The sequence below is a fragment of the Saccoglossus kowalevskii genome, chromosome 8, assembly GCF_978046115.1.
Source record: "Saccoglossus kowalevskii chromosome 8, keSacKowa6.1, whole genome shotgun sequence".
NCBI lineage: Eukaryota > Metazoa > Hemichordata > Enteropneusta > Harrimaniidae > Saccoglossus > Saccoglossus kowalevskii.
This window is the reverse complement of record NC_140648.1, coordinates 14,290,482-14,310,384: the sequence shown is the minus strand read 5'-3', so window position 1 is coordinate 14,310,384 and position 19,903 is coordinate 14,290,482. Positions and strand designations below refer to the sequence as shown.

Sequence of the window (19,903 nt, the reverse complement as noted above, 5' to 3'; positions counted from 1 at the left end):
TTTGTGAATCGCGCAGCGAAAATACTACGGTAACAATCAAGAACATCGCGTACATCAATAATGGAAACACTATTATCGGCAAGGAAGGGTCACTTTTGTATTTTTTTTCTTATTTGTTTGAATGTTTGCTTAGTCTCCAACAGTCATGTTTACACAATTACCTATTACAGCTGGTTACGGTTATCCAACCATCCATCTTTTCACTGATAGTCTATCCCAGCATATATAGCATAAGACTCTGTATCTGCAGAAATATTTTGAAGTCGCTTTGTATGAAATACTCATTATGTACAGTTTTGTTAATTTGAAGAGTTTTTATTTTGCTATGTTATTTACGAAAACCACAAGTCATTTTTTATTTTCTCAGTTAAAGCTGAGCAGTGCAAACGGGGGTAATACAGTCGTTATTTCTAGACTCGATTGAGTTGTGTGCCGTTATGTTACACCAGAGCGAAGGAGACGATTGTCAAACGTCTTGGGCAGTGCATGGTGATGATGCTTTAGATTTGGCATTCATTCTTTGCGGGCAGGAGGTGCAACTGCCGCATCTAATGCACGTTTACGGCCAGGGCCAATCAGATACCGCCAAGATGGCGACGCTTTTGACTCGCTGGCTAGTCATTTGTCAATTTCGCAAACTTTGTAGGTGTACGTACGGGCCCGTTCTTTTTTTAATCTACGTGGCCGAACCTGGCATGAACCTTACCTTATGTAAGTGTGTGTTGTACATTGTCGGATGTGACGAGTCTAGTAAAGCCAAAACACTCAGGTGTACCGATTTTAAACTATTGGTGGCGCAATTCAGTGTACAATACAGAGAACGGGGAAGTCAAAGAACGCATAACGCAAAATTAAAAGTTGCGAGAACGTATCACCGGGAATTCATTACACCCAATAACGAAGAATGAGAAATTAGCTGAGAACGAATCACCATGAATTAATAAGCCCTCATAACGGAAAACTAAAAAAGTATAAAGGGGCCTGCTTATAGACCAGGAATGCTTTACACTCGAAGCACAGTCTGTGCTTATGAAAACAAGGGAAACTTTGATTTTTGCTCACATTTGTGTTGGATTTGGGTATTTTACAGAGCAAAATATGCATATTTAAAAGTTAAAAAAAAATATTTATTTTTTCATCATTTATTTTAATTTATATATCAGCATTTTCACAAATTTAACTTTTTTGATTTGCTGAACAAAAACTGTCACAGCTCTTTGTACTAATTGCTGTGTTGTCTTTCCGTCTCCTGTTATAATTGGATAAATCCAGTAAATATCTTATACAATGGTGACTTCAGACTTTAAATCAAATAATCTGATATCAGCAGCACATGGACTTGGGATGTGCTTAAAACTTAAAAGTATAATTGGGGTTCAAGCCGCATTGCATAATCTGTTAGTTATTTTGCAACTTCAACCCCAAAATATTTAGCCTATAACTTTTTTTTCATCATCAACTTTATAGGCAATATAGGTAATAGTAATTATTGAGAACACATTTGTACGATTAACTTTATTATCTTTTGTTCTCAAATATTTTTTTTTTAAATATATGCATAAGCGCGTGTGTGAATTCTGGAAAACATGGTGACCCCCTATTCATGATATCAAAAACAGGGTGACCTCCCCTATTCGCAAAATCAAAAAGAGGGTAACCCCCTACTGATCCACCGACCCACCCCAGGTCGAAGTAACTGTCCGAACCCTAAAGCAGTGCACTGAATATTTTATTATTTGCCAATTCATTGTCCTCAACGACGATCATGGACACGCAGATCGCCGCAAACCAACCGATTTTTGCGGCGATCTGCGTGTCCATGATCGTCGTTGAGGACAATGTCTGTGCTGAATAGCGCCACCTGTGTTGACACAATGCAACGACGATACAATGCTACATCATGTTAAAATATGTTAATCACATACCACCACCCCGCCGTGCTTCCCTAATGCTTGTTGCTTGGTCATTTGCGGTTGTTATCGATTTCACTCAAAAATATGGAAATACGGTTTGACGGAAAGAAGGCTCTGGTTACGGGAGCTGGCAAAGGTAAACATTGGTAGCTCTGTGAATGAGTGATTCATTTGTTGTATACAATGTAGACGTACATGAGCGTTTATTGACTTAACAATGCTAGAAATGACCCCGGGGAAATGACCCGCAACAAATCAGATCAGGCAATTCGATCAATCTGTGAAAAGTAATCAATATCATAGAAGCCGACGTACCTACATAGAAATTGGTGACGTTACAAAATACATGACCTTCAATCGGGGTAATTTGTTTGGTATGTACGAACACAGGGAGCCCAGGAACTATAATCATCTGTAATACATAGTCTCTATGAACGGGGTTGGGGGGGGGTATCGGCTGGTATCTAGTGTAAGAAATAGACAAGGGATGAAGGCTCCAGTCAGCTCACATTTTTTAAACTCGAAAAAACAGACGAAAAGAATGAAAAATAAAATATAAAAAAAATACCAGGTTGAAGAATATTAGTTGCTTCTTCAAATTTCGCCAAAGCCCTACCTACATTTTACCGATATCTGCAGAATAAATCAAGAAAACTACACAAATTTACTCCATTTAGGAATTCCTAATGGTTTGCCCGAACGCATGGCACAGTTGGAGGCGTGGCCTGTTCAGCATTTGTCAACAACCAATCACAAGACTGGTTACGAACCACATCGAGGTCACGACTCGGTTAGCCTTGCTCAACTGGTTCGTAACCAGTCTTGTGATTGGTTGTTGACAAATGCTGAACAGGCCACGCCTCCAACGGTGTCATGCGTTCGGACTAACCGTTAGGCATTTCTAAATGGAGTCAATTTGTGTAGTTTTCTTGATTTATTCTGCAGATATCGGTAAAATATAGGTAAGGCTTTGGCGAAATTCGAAGGAGCAACTAATATTCTTCAACCTGGTATTTTTTTTAGATTTTATTTTTTATTTTTTTCGTCTGTTTTTTCGAGTTTAAAAAATGTGAGCTGGCTGGAGCCTTCATCCCTTGTCTATTTCTTACACTAGATACCAGCCGATACCCCCCCCCCCCGCTCATAGAGACTGTGTATTACAGTTGATTATAGTTCCTGGGCTCCCTGTGGTACGAATTGGTACGTGTATATATATAGTCTGTCGGGTAACCCAAAGGTCACGCACTTTGTTGCAATATGGCCGTGTGATTGAAACTGGGATGCACTCAATTTAACAACTTGTCATCATGGTAGATATTAATTAAACGACAGATATTTACTCGCAAATACATGGTCACTATTTGTCGAGACTTGTATGTTGCACGGAATAACATACGACATCATTCAGTGTAACCGTGTTTTTAGAATCGGAACGTATTTCCACACAAACTATGGTTGTATTTCGTCATTATTTATTGTACGTTGTCACCTTACAAGTATGAACTATTATGAATGAATGTTAAATTGAAACAGCCCTTGAACTGACAATGAGTTTGAACCATGACCGACCCAAATTGATTTAAATTATTGATTTAATAACTGCGATAATTATTGCTGGTTTTGTTAACTCCGTTCATGACTACTCTCAGAAAGCATTAAACGGTTCGTGGAGTAGAGACCTGGATCATTATTCGTAATAGTCCATTATGTCTGGGTGTCAACTCTTAATACTGGCTTGAATTGAACTCATACAATTTTAATTCTGACGAACAATATAATCATGAAAAAATTAGTTGTTATATAGTTACAGGTATTTTATTATAAAAACGATGGTTTACGTCAGATATACATATGACTCATTAATAAATGTTTTTAGAATACAGATGGTCTAAGCGAGTGCGTCATAAAGATAATTGTTTTCATAATTATGAGGTCGTGTAATCTGGGTATCATGGCTGTACTAGTGATATGTTTGTAGATTGATTTCTTTGATTCAGGAGGTACAGTAATCATTGATGTTGATGTAGCCATGAACAAGGAGTCAGTAAACAGGCAAAGATTGTCTTATTTTATAAATTCGCCAAGCTAACTTGTCTCTATCAACCTCACTAACAAAGTATCACAGACTTGGGGTGATGACCGCTTGATAACCGGGGAAGTTTTGACCTCTATCTGTTTATAGTTCTGTATTTGAATATGTATAATTTTATTTGTTAAAATTGAAAATGTTCAAATTGAAATGTGCAAAGTTCCATCTTTTCCGTATTCACATGAAACCCATTAATGATTTTGGTGTATACTAGCTTTGTGATATTTGGCAAACTGTGAAAGGGCGATAGTCGTCACATTCCAATGCGCTCTTCTAATGGAAATACGTAGGAGTTTTGACCTGGGTACAACATGCACTAAATACTTTGTCGATACATTACAATCACAAACAAAATTACACAGTTAAAGCTTAGCAATGTCTCGGTCTTTGTTCATATGAGGTATACCATGTGACACTGCCAATTCCGTGGAATAAAGCTTGCTCCAGTGGTGGCTTAAAATAAGTCAAAACATTGTGTTACCATGGAAACATCACGAACTTGGAACAGTCTCACAGGTTGTCAGCAGACATTGCAATTGTCTGAAACTCGATTCAGTCATTCAGAATAAACAGGAAGGCGTAGCAGACAAAATAAATGAAAAAATAATAATCTGTACTAAATAAAATTGTATTAACATTTCGCAATAATATGAGAATTGAAATAAACGGATAATTTGCATACCTAATTTTATCAAACAGTATTTCATGAGCAATATTTCATTAATTAATATTGTAATATTTATTATTGTAGGTATTGGTCGTGCCATTGCTAAAATGTTAGTGACATGTGGAGCTAAGGTGTATGCACTAAGTAGAACACAGTCTGATTTGGACAGTCTAAAAGAGGAGGTAAGATCGCTACATTCTCATTTCACTTAGTGACACATTTTTGCACATTTATTTTGAATGCGTGTGTCGTATGGTCAATTAAACTATTTCGTTCTATATAGGTACCAGGAATAAGTACTTTAACAGTAGACCTTGTAGACTGGGATGCCACGACTAAAGCTGTTGAATCAATTGGTCCGGTTGATCTATTGGTAAATAATGCTGGCTTTGGCATTGTTCGAGCATTCATAGATGTAACACAAGAAGAATTTGATGAGTATGTTAGGTTATCTAGATATAGCCTACCCTAAAAAGTCCCGATTCTTGTCATGATCGTGTGATCATATATTTAAAAGAAATATCAAACTTGTATGCACAATGTTGATGCAGTACACTGTGTTTCCTTACAGGACACTGAACATAAATTTGAAAGCAGCTATGCACGTGGGACAGGTGAGGATGTTGATTTAATGTACGCGATTGTCGAATGCTTAGTTAAATAATTACCAAATAATTTAAATTAATAGAAAACTATTTTAACAGTTGCTTTTTTTTGGAGGCATATCCATGTTATTTATTATGTTAATGTATTGAAATCTACCGTTTTTTTTTCAAGAGTCAGTGAATACTATATATTTTATTTTACAGATTGTGGCTCGTAGTATGATATCAAAAGGAACTGGTGGAAGCATAGTCAACATATCAAGCCAAGCTTCGTTGATGGCTCTCACAGGTCATGCAGCTTACAGTGAGCATATTTCTCTTTATTATTTATTAACAATATTTTATGGGGATAGTAAAATGTAAATGTATATTTGGACAATATATCTCACAGTGACAATTTAAAACAGTCATCAAGTGACTCTTTCAGAATATCCTGAAACTGTAATATGGATTATTTCAAAGTATGACGTTATGCCCCTACCCATGTTAATTTTGTGACAAATGTATTTGTTATTTACAATCAGAAATACATCGCTATGCAGATTGCTTTGATATTTGGTTTCCACCAAATCTTTGATGCGCCTTTGACGTTTTCTATTCCTGGTCATTCAATTTTGTGATTATTTGTGTAAAGATATTTTCAATTTCTTCATCATATCTGAGCTCAAATATCATAGCATAAGAAACAAATGGTGCTTATTTCAAAGTTTATCGTTTACATGTGTTTTGCTTACGTTCGTCTTACGGAAATTTTTGACTCTGTCTGCGCATGTAAAAATCTCACAAGATTACATCATACTTTTATTATAAGGTTAATGGTAATGGCACAACAACAACAAACCCCAAATAACGAACAAACAAATGACCGATACACTACAGAATATTATAAAGTATATAGATGTATATCCGCGCTATCCGTGTTAAAGGGCAGTGGTCGTCCTACTACGCATGCGCGAGGTATGGCCTTCATATGAGCAAAGCTGGCGACTTTGACTGTTGCGCAGACCAACTAGTACAAACTGGTTTTAACTAGTTAATTTCTTTGGTAATTGGCATGTATCCAAGTAGTCACAGGCGGTTAGTGCACATCGCGCCAAGGTTGAATCTCATACTTGTGATTGCCATTAGAAGAGTGCACTTAACTGTGGGGAAATCAATCTTTATTAACACGTTCGAGGCGTGAACCTAGTCTTGTCAGCCCTATGTACTTTTGCATTGACTTAGCAACATAAGGGTTAATCAAATTCAATGTAATAATGGAATTCTTTTACATTTAAGGTACTACGTTTCCCACTAATGGCGACTAATTGCTCTTACTTTATAGGTGCTTCAAAAGCTGGACTCGATATGCTCACAAAGACAATGGCACTAGAACTTGCAACCCATAAAGTAAAGAATGATTTACTTACTTCTCACCAGAAAAAAACATAGTATTCACTTAGATTTCATTTTCTAATAACGCTAATCCGCGGGTGATCTCAAACGTCATCAAGTTTATTATTTAGTGTAACCTCTTGTTTCTAACTTATTATGATATTTGGTGGGTGCCATGTGTGGAAGAATACGTTCATATATATGCCACAAGATAGATGTATCTTTCCATACTTATTTGACTATGGTGTACTGATTCGGTTGCTTTGTTCTTGTGGATTGTTCGTCAGTCCTTTGTTTTAATTCTTGTCCTGATCATGACGATGTTATTATTACTTTACTAGTTTGATGTTTCCTCAAACCAAATTCTTAAAATTTCATGCTTCATACATTCATGTTTACAGTTGATATTGTGTAGCCGCTGTGAGTGTGCTTTGAGTTGAGATGTGTTACATAACATACGCCATAAATGGTTTTAACATTTTAGCATCTATCATAATCTTTAAATAGGTGATTTTCCGTACAATTGCGAGATCTCGCGAGATGCATGAAAGACGCGCGTCGAACGTCTGCCGCAAAAATCGAACGATTTGATTTTGAACTAGAATTTCTTTATTTCGTAGCTTACATTGACCGGCCGATCTTCGACAGAGGAATATTGCTTCCGAATACCCTTACTTAATCGAAATTGCCTATCATCAAATGTGGACAGCACATTATTAAGCATGGAAATGTCCCCGAAATACTTTCGTGTTTGTGGAATCCCACGCGATGTTTGACGCCACTACGACGCTATGACCTTTGTTTGTCCTGTTTTTACGTTCGATTTCACGCATAACGCGTGATTCTCGCAGTGAATGGAAAATGGTCTATTAAAAATGATTAAGATTTTTTTACTTCTCAGATCCGAGTCAATTCAGTGAATCCAACTGTTGTACTAACAGAATTAGGTAAACGTGCCTGGGCGGATCCTGTTAGATCAGAAAGTATGACAAGTCGTATTCCAATGAACAAGTTTGCAGGTATTTGTGATAAGAATGTAATGCTATCTAAATAAGATAAATTATTCATTTAAAAAAAAATATTTGCACACAGATTCATTGCATACATTAGTATGACGCATTGTACAATAACTGAATAATTTCCGTTTTGTCAACAGAGGTGAAAGATGTTGTCAACGCTGTTATTTATCTTTTGAGTGACAAGGCTGACATGATTACTGGGAGTTGTTTACCGATTGACGGTGGATTCGTGGTGGCAGGAGTTTGAACATGATTATGCTTGTTATTATGTATATAAATCATAGAATAAAAGAAATACATGTTAAATAGTTGCCGATGTACCATACTCAGTCTGATGAAAGAAAGTAGTGCATTTATCACAATCACAGCAGAGAATGATTTTTACATAGAGTAAACAATGAATACCACAATTTGAAAAAAAAAAACTTCCTATAACTTACAATATAAAGGAATACCAATGCATATAGATGCCAGGGCTGTGAATTCACAATGTTAATCAACTACTGTTATACTATGAATCTCATCGATGACTAAGGTTATAAACTGGTAAAGAGAATACAGATAAAACATTTCTTAAGGGTTAAAATACAAACATTTGTGTGGGATAGTGTGAGTGTGGAATAGTGTGAGTGTGGGATAAACCTATTTTTAAATCAGTAACCAAATGTGTAAATTATTGGTTACACGTAACTGAACTGAAAAATAGTGTGTAAAACCTATAGACAATCACAATTTACCACGGACAACAGCAATTAAGAGTATTCTGTTTTGGTGCCGTTTGGTTAGCTCAGGGACTGGGTGATGCAAAATTGTTCATATTGATGTTCAGAATATAGGCAAGTTAAAGAATGATATCCGATTCAACAGCAGTGCATTAGGGATAAAGGCCTCACGGTGTGTATATTATTGTCACTTGAGCTTGTAATCGTGAAGGACAATAATGCAATTGTTTAAAGAAATACATTCAATGTGATAAATAAAGCATACTCTTTATACGGATAACATGTTTTTTTTAGCTGGTCATCTGGTAGGTAATGGCCATGCTTATTCAGTAGTAATTACCTCAACGATACATTACCAATAAACTGTTACACAATTGTTACTAAATATGAGGCCATTACTAGATCCTCGGCATCTAATTTCCATGAGAATCTAGCATTATATGTTGCCAATAATGAGTTACACTATTTCACCAATTAATAATACAAGTGAGTTATCTGATAAATCAATGTTGATTAATTTCTTTATCTTAATCCGTTACGCCTGTTTTATACATCATTTTTTTGATTGATTTTGTGATTATTCTAAGGATATGAATTATGTGTTACGATCTGGTATCGAGAAAGTTAAATAGTTTCTACTGCTCCGACTATTAATGATTTCAATTGCGTTCTGTCACAGTTGAAATGAATACGTTATTTCGTCAATTCCGTACATGTGTGTGGACAATTGATAACTAGCTAATTATACAAATTTCGATTTTTTTTTTCAATAACAAAAACAAGTCTGGTGCCACGTGTGGCAATTCGTCGTCAATTTTAAAGTACTCGTGCTTCTGCAATATAGCTATAAATGCTAAATGTTCAGACAATTCTCAGTACCTTGAATACAGCTTGCCTGTTCGATTCGACACTAACCACGTGACTTTCGAACTTCCAAGGCAATTGCAATGAACCGTCTGTTCAGCCATCATAGAAGTAGTGTCATATCGGCCCTTCAGTGTGTTGTGTATTTTCATACAAATGCAGTTATCGACGTCTTGTTGGTGTTAAATTTGTCATCTCTCTCTGAACTCATGTTGTCCATTTTTAAGCATCAACTAATCAAAATGTATGGAATATTGGTTTACCAATATATTAAACCTCAAAACATACCAGTCATGTTAAGAATACAATTTGTTCACTTAGAATCTGCAACAGGAACTATTTCCCATATAAACTACTAGTTTTTCTGGGAAAATTTGTTTTCTATTCAGCATTCTATTTTTTTCTGTGTCAGTTCAACTATTGGACCAAGTTCAGAACATTCCTTGTTATTTTTCTGGCAACTTAAAATCCGTTAACTTAATATCCGACTTTTAGTATGCCTTAATGCCATGGTGAGCCTATTTTTATTATTTTTTAGCGACATAACTGTATAAAATCCATCTTAGTTATAATAAGATTAACATTTGCACTAAGTCAAATATTTCAATACATTTTAGACAACCCTTAACACGTTTATACACGGATAGACAACATTAAATGTTGAAGGCAAATATTGAGATGGTTTGCACATGAACACGCCATGTATTCACTGGTTACTAAGACTGATTAAACACATAATACTGGTTTGATTGTCAAGTTATTCACTTATGAGTGTAAGCACAAGTGATGAGAATCATTCACTCAGTGCAAATTTTACAGATTCTTTAAACATTCTATAGATTCTATAAAATAGAGTGTACAACACATTTTAGCTACAATAAAATCCATTTTATTCATTCTAAAAAACAGTGTAGTACTGAAATACAAATCGATACCTTTACCAGCTCTAGTAACCAGTGCACTCTTCCAGTCAAATCGAAATTCCATGTTTATAATTATATTATCCTACTTCAACTGAAAAACCAGTTTACAGCATATGTGTACTGTGCTTAGGGGCGTGGGTGATTGACACATAAAAATGCTCATTCTAAAATCATGGAAATGAATGACAGTTGTTCACATCCAATCACCCTCCAGTTAATATTGAATTAACTATGCTAAGTTTAAATAAGCGATTATTATGAATATCTTATTATTTCAGGTAAATTATGAGTGAAAAATATGGGAAACCTGAAAATAAGACAATCAAACGAATAGGAAACGGTAGTATTGTAGTCACACATGGCCTATTGCCTATTATTTTTGTTTGCCCAGCACACACGATATGGAATTATGGCATGTGCTATTATTTTAAGAAATATTTTAAGAACCAACTGCCCAATTTGAAAGCTGTTTTCAAAATACTTTTCTGCACGAAATTAACCGTTTTAGTTATGCATGAACAAAAATTGTATAATAAATATAATGATACGAATGTCCATTGTATTATAGACTTGAATTCTACATTCCAATACATTTCGTTTGGTATATCACGCAATGTGCCTTGTGTTTTATATCCTTCTACTTTTCTTTTTATAGCTTACTAACACATGTTTCAGATAAATACCTTATGTTTACATTTTGGGGGGGGGGAGATTTCTAATATTTTCATAAATTAACTTTCCTAATGACTTCCGAGTCATAAAGAAATGGCTGTTGTTCAAAACCTGAGGTTTACATCAAACAAGTAACATTGATGTCATCTGAGCTCACTGCATGGCAGTCTTATTGTATTTAACCACAACCACAATTGTATCTGTCAAAAAAACCGTGAATGATAAAGCTAGTCGATTTCTACAAAAGCCTTGGTTCGAAATGTCAGCATACTATGGGGTTATTACGAGGATACCTCAAAATATGCACGAAGAAAGTACAGCGGCAGTATCGACCGACGCACAGCGTACTGTCTGAGTGCAAACTTTGAGGTATCCTCGTAATAACCTTATTATTATACATCTTTTCCTTCCAAGGATACATCAGGCACGGTATGAACCAGAAGAATCAGATTTAGTGTTCATGTTTATCTAAGGTTTAAGTGGATGTATATCATTGGAATAAAATTACTTAATTTAGGATTCTTGATCATCTAAATCATAACTATATCTGAATGTGAAATGGATTTGACTTCTTCTATTCATTTTTAACTAATTCCTGCCCGAATATACCGTCTTAAGTCTTCTTGAACGATTTTGACATATCTCTATTTAAAATTTCTATTAATAACCCCTACGGAGAGTTTACAATAAACAAGCCATGTTACGCATTATGAGGCGGCAATAACATATCAATAGCGTACATGCGAAATGCAATACATGAACATTCTAAAGCTATTAGTAAATCATCAGAATCTAATTTTCATTGAAACCTTATATTATACGTTAATTCAAGGACAATGTTGTGGAAAAAGTAAGCTGACATGGTTGAGCCAATCTAATTTCTACAATGTGAATTCTTTATTAGAATAATTCCATCTGAATAATCTCAATTATGATAGGCTTTTAAATAGACTGACATGTAATCAGTAAATCGGTTGAATTGGGGATTTATTTTTGAACACATTTATCAATACAATATTGAACATTAATACCAAGAATATTTTATACTTAATATTACACACTGAGATTTTTGAAAATATCGAAAATGATGGATAATTTGCCAGACGTCGCAGAGATCTGATAATAGTAATGTTGATTATGACTGGACTGAGGGAGTCCAAATGTCCATCTTCACGTGCCAGAGGGCGTTCGGGCAACAAGTTAATTTCTCAAACATTTATCGGCATAATTTTTTATTTACATTGCCAACTCGAATAGATGGGTTGTTACTGTAAGGGGGTGCTCTGACAAAACGAATGCCCAAGACACAATGCACCAGCTAATTCAATCAGTCTTAGCAAGGGGGTTGCCGTTTCTTTCTATGTAAACTTACTTGTTCCTAGGATTGGGGCAAGACTCCAAAATGCATGATGTTTCAGGCCTAGTTCCCCCCTGTTGTTACTGTAAGGGGGTGCTCTGACAAAACGAATGCCCAAGACACAATGCACCAGCTAATTCAATCAGTCTTAGCAAGGGGGTTGCCGTTTCTTTCTATGTAAACTTACTTGTTCCTAGGATTGGGGCAAGACTCCAAAATGCATGATGTTTCAGGCCTAGTTCCCCCCTGTTGTAACCAGTAATAAACCCGACTGCGTTCAAGCAGTATACAGTATCATGACAGTACAAGCTACTAATTTTCAACACATCACAGTTGGGAATGGATGAATCTGCGACAACTTCAGACAAATAAAAACACTTTTGAGTATGGATCGATAATCAGTAAGACTAATGACATCAAAGTAATTTGCGTTTCTTAATATAAATCTGGAGATAAATTAGGACACCAACTAGTTCCCATGGAGCCCTGGGACCCCTTAGGGCCAGTCATAATTCAAAAATGTCTATTATTGTATCTGTGTGGGTTTTGGCAGAAAATTCATCGTTTTCGATATTTTAAACTATAATCATATTCGGGTTGTATGACTTTTCAAACTCCCGCTGTAACGAATCCACCTTCAATTGGTAAACAAGTACCAGTAATCATGTCAGCTTTGTCACTCAAAAGATAAACAACAGCGTTGACAACATCTTTCACCTCTGTTGAAAAATAAATAAATAAATAAATAAATAAATAAATTTATTTAATTAATTAATTGAGTGCGAGTACACAAGATTGTGATAAATACCTGCAAACTTGTTCATTGGAATACGACTCATCATAACTTCTGACCTAACAGGATCCGACCAGGAACGTTTACCTAATTCTGTTAGCACCACAGTAGGGTTTACAGAATTGACTCGAATCTGACATGAAAAATGATTAACTTTACATTGTTTGTAATGTTCATTGCAAATGTCAAAAAACAAAATTGTGATAAAATGTATTTGTTCGATGATTGCAAGATATTGGTGTGCTAAGTAACAAAATAAACTTCGGCACACACTTAAAACCGCTTCATTACTAGAATATCCATCCATACTGTGAACATGTATAAGCCATGAATCAATGAATCCCGTTCGCGAGTACATCAATCGAGTGAGGTAGATATAACATAATCTAACAACAGGATTCATTAGAAATCATTTGTCTAACAACTAAAAAATAATATTTATTTTAAATTTTTTTTTTTAGATGAACTAAATCATTCTTTACTTTATGGGTTGCCAGTTCTAGTGCCATTGTCTTTGTGAGCATATCGAGTGCAGCTTTTGAAGCACCTAAAAAGGAAGAATAGCTGTATTCATTATATTTATCATTAGTGTGAGACTTACTGCATTTAACCCCACTCTCTCTTGAATAAAGATAGAATGTTTAATTTTGTCTTCATAGGACAATTTCGGTATATTTGATTGGCAAGAAAAATACATCCTGTGTGATCGACATATGTTATTACATTTGGTACTTGTCACATTAAGAATACAATTGCAGAGTTTGTAAAATTTCAAATGTATAAAACTTTGTACAAGTATCACATTTATTGTGTAGATAATATTAAAAATAATAATGCGAAATAGGCTCACCGTAAGCTGCGAAACTTTTGAAAGCCATCAATGAAGCTTGGCTCGATATGTTGACTATGTTTCCACCAGTTCCTTTTGATATCATACTACGAGCCACAATCTGTAAAATCAATTATTCACGTTGAACCTTGTGTCCGAGCTCACAATTACATCAGCAATCGCTTGGGGCTGAACACTTCAGCAACAGTTATTAATTTATTCATATGCGTCACTTTCTACCAATATATATATATGTTATAAATGGTTAAATTAACACTTGACGATTTGAGTTTGAATTCTCACCTGCCCCACATGCATAGCTGCTTTTAAATTAATATTTAGTATTCTGTGAATAGACATAAGTAAATCATGAATATGTTGCATGGAGAGATGGGGTCATTTGCCCGCCATTTCACTTCATTAATATGTTATACAAATGTTGGTTTAAGAAGTGAGGCAACTGTACTAAATATATGGTTTTCTGTATGTAATCAATGATTGGCTACAATCAGTACATTGAATTGTAACCAATAGTATGCATATTATTTCAACGAGTTACAGTATTGTAATTAACGTAATGAGTATAGAGTAAGTATACGTCAGTGTACGACTGGGAGTGTAATCCTTCAAATATTGACTGACATGAGGAAGTAAGCTCGATTGGTGGTCAAATATCAAAGCAAAACTTTAGTGTTGGTCTGCAAGCAACCTCGGATTTTGTCCAAATACAATATCACCCAACGATTGGGTGATACAGTTTTGGGAGATTCGGCACACCTTTTTTTAAACTTATAGCATAATCCGTACCATGGGTTTTTCAAAAAGTCAGGGGTAGTTCTACAACACGTATTAAAAAAATAATGCCTTCTATGATTCTCATTGTAGGTGGTGTAACATATCATCTCATGGTACATGCTGAAACTGACCTGCATTTAATTAAATGCAAGGTGATATGTTTATTTAGAGAAATCAATTTAACATACCCATCTATTTCTTCTTGTGTTATATCTACGAATGCCCGTACACTGACAATACCAGCGTTATTTACCAATAGATCAACCGGACCAATAGATTCAACAGCTTTAGTCGTGGCATCCCAGTCTGCAAGGTCCACCTTTATCGTATTTATTCCTGTTATCTGTATATAGTTTAAATTACATTAAAGGGCGGTGGTCGTCGCGCCGCGTCGTGTTCGATATAGGACACATTGCGACGTATACAACGCGTGTAAAATACATTGTTTACATGACATTTTAGCACGTATTTTGAAATATATGAACAAACGACTTATCATATGTCACCAAGTGAATATTAAAATGAAGCGAGCGCACCATATCTTACCTCCTCTTTTAGACTGTCCAAATCAGACTGTGTTCTACTTAGTGCATACACCTTAGCTTCACATGTCACTAACATTTTAGCAATGGCACGACCAATACCTACAGGAACAAATGTACAAACACGTTAACCTAACGTCACTCAAATCACAAGTAGTAATGTTGTTTTGAAAAATGTTTTATACAATAATATCTGACAATTAGTTATGGTGCTTGTCATTGAATGTAAAACTTAATCTTAGCTAATAACAATTGTCCGTTTAGTATATCACTGAAACAATGTTGATATGATATCTGACGTACCCAGACAAGAATTGCAAACACTGTAAATATACATATGAATTGAGTGCAATGACAAACACGTCAAATTTTGATGATGTGACGTAAATTGTAACATTAATTTTAATGTACAAATAATGTACGTATATGAAATAGTTTGATGATGATCTCATAGAACGTTGACAGTTTCTACTGGTATTAGTCCTGGTCGTAAAAAACGTCACTTTCCTACATTAGGGAATTTAATTTATATTAACTCCTGCAATGGAGCTTCTTGAATATTCAGGAAAATCTAGGTAACGTATGGGAGAAATATTCTGATATTCTCAAAACGTTCTGATAGTTAAAACAAACCAGACTCGTTCAAGTCAATTTCGATGTTTCACTGTAAAAAAAAAAAAAAACTGTAAAATATTCCTAGTCAATCCAACATTGATTTAGAACACATAAAAGTAATACAAATGCTAGTCACGGGAACCTCCCTACAACACAGCACTGACTGTCCTGAACAGAAAAGCTCGAAAAGACGCATAATAAATAAGGTCCGACAGTGGAAGCCGAATCTCGAACATTATAAACATAGCATATAAATACACACATATGAGGCATGTACTGTAATACATGTCTTTTTCGCGAGCATGTCTTTTTCGCGAATTTAGCGCGAGAACTGATTCGCTAATTCAAGATGTCGCTAATGACTTTATTATCAATTCAAAATGGCCGCCAAACAAAGAAATCAACAATGACAAGAGAGATTCGCTAAATCAACATTTCGTTTTTACGTCATTTTTCACAATTTGCTAAAATTGCATGCCGCTTTTTCAACATGTTTTACAGTATTCTTAGTTCAATATGCAGTCAAAAACAGATCGCAGTAAAACATGCTGGTATGTTTAACGAAACCTATTTTACCCTGTAATTTAACTCTAAAATGCACTCTGGTTTAAATGAGATCGTTTTTCAATAAACACTTTTTCAACACGCTATCCAAGGTCGGTAACTCGTTTTGTCAAGTCATGTGATTCGGCTTATATATGTGTTTCTTTCTAGCTTGTATCTCTTGGATTAGACTACGTGCCACATATTCGCTGCCATTAACTTGTCAGCAATAGTACCTGTATATTTCATTCATTTTACATATATGGTGGAACATTTCATTCACAATTCAAATATATTTAACATTGGTGACAACCAATATGGATGTCACTGATTCTAGTATAGTAACACATCACTTTCGAGACAGAACCATATTATTATTTGTTGACAGACAACGTGGCAGGAGATAACATAAATTTCTGTTTTTTATTACTCACTTGAAAATACGTTACATATTTACAGATTTAAAAAAACATTTAAATAATTGAATCAAAATAGAAATTGTTTAATGATATCTCTAATTACTCTAATTACATGTTGAAAAAGCGACATGCAATTTTAGCGAATTGTGGTAAAATGACGTAATAGCGAAATGTTGATTTAGCGAATCTCTCTTGTCATTGTTGATTTCCTGTTTTCACAATACTTGTGTTTTCTTGCTAAATTCGCTAAAAAGACATGTTTTACAGTATGCAGTGGATGCGAGGTAGTACTATGCAATAATAATGATTATTAATCTATGTTTATAAATTGTATTGGCGGCCCTGTCTCGACCAGAACAGCGACATAACACTGACCAACAACAGTTCAGCAACAAACTAGTGAAATAATAAGTCATACCTTTGCCAGCTCCAGTGACCAATGCTATTTTCCCGTGAAATTGCAATTCCATGTTTATAAAATAGAGCACCTCTACCTCAGTTATAATAATCAAATGCGTCCTCTCTGAAAACTGGCATGCAATTGTAATTCTCGGGGAAAGTGATTGACAGTAGAACACATCCAATCACTTTCCACGGTCAGATTAACTAGAGTTTTCAAATATGAATGGAGGAATAGGGCAACAAACAAACTAACTTCATACAGAAAATTTAAAACTACCTTCAATATGGAGAATTATTTAATTGATATAAAACAATTAAAATTAAGGCGATCTTTTTGCAAATTTAGAATTTCTGACTATAATCTACTCATTGAGACAGGCAGGCAAAAGAAATTCCTAGAAATGAAAGAATATGTAAAATGTGCACAGATGATGAAATTGAAGACGAGTACTTATAGGCACACAGATTAAACCTGTGTTGTTGATTTGGGAAAACACTACTGAAGCTGCCTTGCTTCCCTTCAGAAAATCTATATTTTAACCAACTTACATGACATTCTAGGTTACGTTGACTTTATCAGATGAAAGTTTAAAGTGCATTTCATCAATTAATAAATAAATGTGAAAATCGTAATTTTCAACGCAAATAATAGTCTCGCTACCTTAATAGGATGTAGTATGTATGACGTACCTCGTAATAAATTATTTAAATATATACAGAACAAAAAAATTGACTTTTTGAAAATGAATGAAAAAGAAAAAAATCGATTAACTATGACGAGCTTTGCAGAAATAGAAACTGCACATACAAGTATGAACTTAAGAGATGGAACATAGCAACTCCATCAAATAAGTCTGCAGGTGGTTTTAACGCAATGGCATGTTTAGTAGCTAAGTAGTTCTATTATACTAATTTTCATGTATGTTTTTATTCTTAGCGACATTTATTCAATGTTTTATTCGTGATTTTGGTGGAGTGAACTGTATTTCAGTTTTGCCTTGTCTTAAACAATAACATTAGCTTATCTTGTTTTTTTTCTCCCATTCTATAATTACTTATATTTAATGTGCTATTTGTGATCTTAGAATTATTTCTGTTTTTGTTTTACAACCATAAAATTACTCTCTGTAGTAGATTTTCGTGTTGAATAAAATTATTATTATTATTATAAATACACGTATAATGTTGTTTGCAGTAGAAGCGTTCATATACAGGTACTTAGCACGGGCTAAGGGGTCAAATAAGTACGGATTAAATCTGGCCTGTTTTTACATCGAGCGCAAGATATTTACATACACCTAACTCCCGCACCCGGCAGATAATCACCGAGGGACTTTGCAATATTCCCAGACACTTTCCTAGACACTCCGACGACCGTTGTGACGCAATAAAGTTAGGTTACATACACGCCTACGTGACAGTTAACCCTTAGCACGGGTTAACGAAGTGTGCGTGAACGCTTTGCTCGGACTAAGCCTCAATAACGTCATTGTATTCAATGTGCATTTGGAAGATTTACTATAATATTCATAACTGTTCATTTAGGCATGACAATCTACGCAAGTACATCTACGGTCATTGTTCTTGTGATGTCACAAACATCACACTTTTTGAGAAATAATAAAAAGTAACGACGAGACTGTGTTACTTCTATCTTCTAATCTATCCGATATGCAAACTTTAGCAAAAAACGTAGCCCGTAATTCGTGTAGCGTGAACACTACTAATATCACAGCGGGTACTAAATAATACTACAATGTTTTAGCTTTTTTGTTTTTTCATCCGTATATATAAATAGTTTTTTTCAGAAAGGGGTTGGCAAATCACCATCTGATATCTGTAACAAACCACGTTTGTTGGTAACCGTGAACAAACATATTAATAAACAGGCAAGGCAACACTTAGCGCTGTGACCTTCGAAATCTATTCACCTTGTACTAATAGTAATACTATACTACATTCTCACTTTCGGTCCGGTTAGACTTAAAAATACCTGTCCACGAATATTTACTTTTGAGATATAATTGTTAGTATGTGTTGGCTCGTCGTCCTTTACTTTGTTTAGTAATTCAGACGGGCACGTGGGTGTGTGCACTTGTAGCACATCAACCTCAAAGCGTTAGGCAATCAAACCAAAAAATACTTTCCGCTAAAGTTTTCACCTTCGCTTATTATGACACCCTCAAAAGCAAGTAATTTCCGTTTCCCTCGAGGGTAAACAATGGTTCAGTCCTGTACTTTATGCTACGATCTGAAGCAGTGTTTTATGCTTCACGTGTTTATTTGCCTTCAACTACGTTTTGGTGGTCGGCATATCCATTCCTGAAATCTTGCCGATAAGGTTTTGGTCCCAAATTACTTAGCTATCGTCAAGGAAGTTTAAAAAACTTTCATTTATTTCAACTTACACGGCAGAAATTCAATTAGCATAATAATGCTTTTGACCTTTGCCGCCATTTTTATATATCCTCAACTTTCCCCGCACTACAGACAACTAGAAGAATTTAAACCTGAAATTCACGTGCATTAAGTTGCGTTCACCGTGTTAGACAATCAAAAAAATGGATTTGCACTAAAGTACGTTTAGGATCTTCACTTTCCCATAGCATGAACACAGTTTTTACTCCCGCATTCACGCGTTGCCTTAAATAACGTTTTGCGGGTCTTAACTGCCGTCCCTGGAGTCCTGCCGATAACTATTTGGTCGCAATTTCCATAGCTATCGCCATGGTAATTAGGATAACTATAGTTTGAAACGTT

The 19,903-nt window shown here is 35.1% G+C and overlaps 2 protein-coding genes across 2 annotated transcripts; one reads left to right on the top strand and one right to left on the bottom strand.

Moving 5' to 3' along the window:
- The first annotated feature begins 1,902 nt into the window (after positions 1–1,902).
- Positions 1,903–7,973, top strand: LOC100378189 (L-xylulose reductase-like). Its single transcript, XM_085502907.1, has 8 exons — positions 1,903–2,049; positions 4,754–4,851; positions 4,953–5,107; positions 5,241–5,283; positions 5,479–5,578; positions 6,599–6,663; positions 7,550–7,667; positions 7,805–7,973. Exons 1-8 carry the CDS (start codon positions 1,998–2,000, stop codon positions 7,912–7,914), a joined length of 741 nt encoding a protein of 246 aa, XP_085359033.1. The 5' UTR covers positions 1,903–1,997; the 3' UTR covers positions 7,915–7,973.
- Positions 7,974–12,814: 4,841 nt separating this feature from the next.
- On the bottom strand, positions 12,815–17,259 carry LOC102806070 (L-xylulose reductase-like). Its single transcript, XM_085502906.1, has 8 exons — positions 17,160–17,259; positions 15,169–15,266; positions 14,811–14,965; positions 14,131–14,173; positions 13,849–13,948; positions 13,481–13,545; positions 13,014–13,131; positions 12,815–12,924 (listed from the first exon to the last, which is right to left on the bottom strand). Exons 1-8 carry the CDS (start codon positions 17,209–17,211, stop codon positions 12,815–12,817), a joined length of 741 nt encoding a protein of 246 aa, XP_085359032.1. The 5' UTR covers positions 17,212–17,259.
- Positions 17,260–19,903: the final 2,644 nt, after the last annotated feature.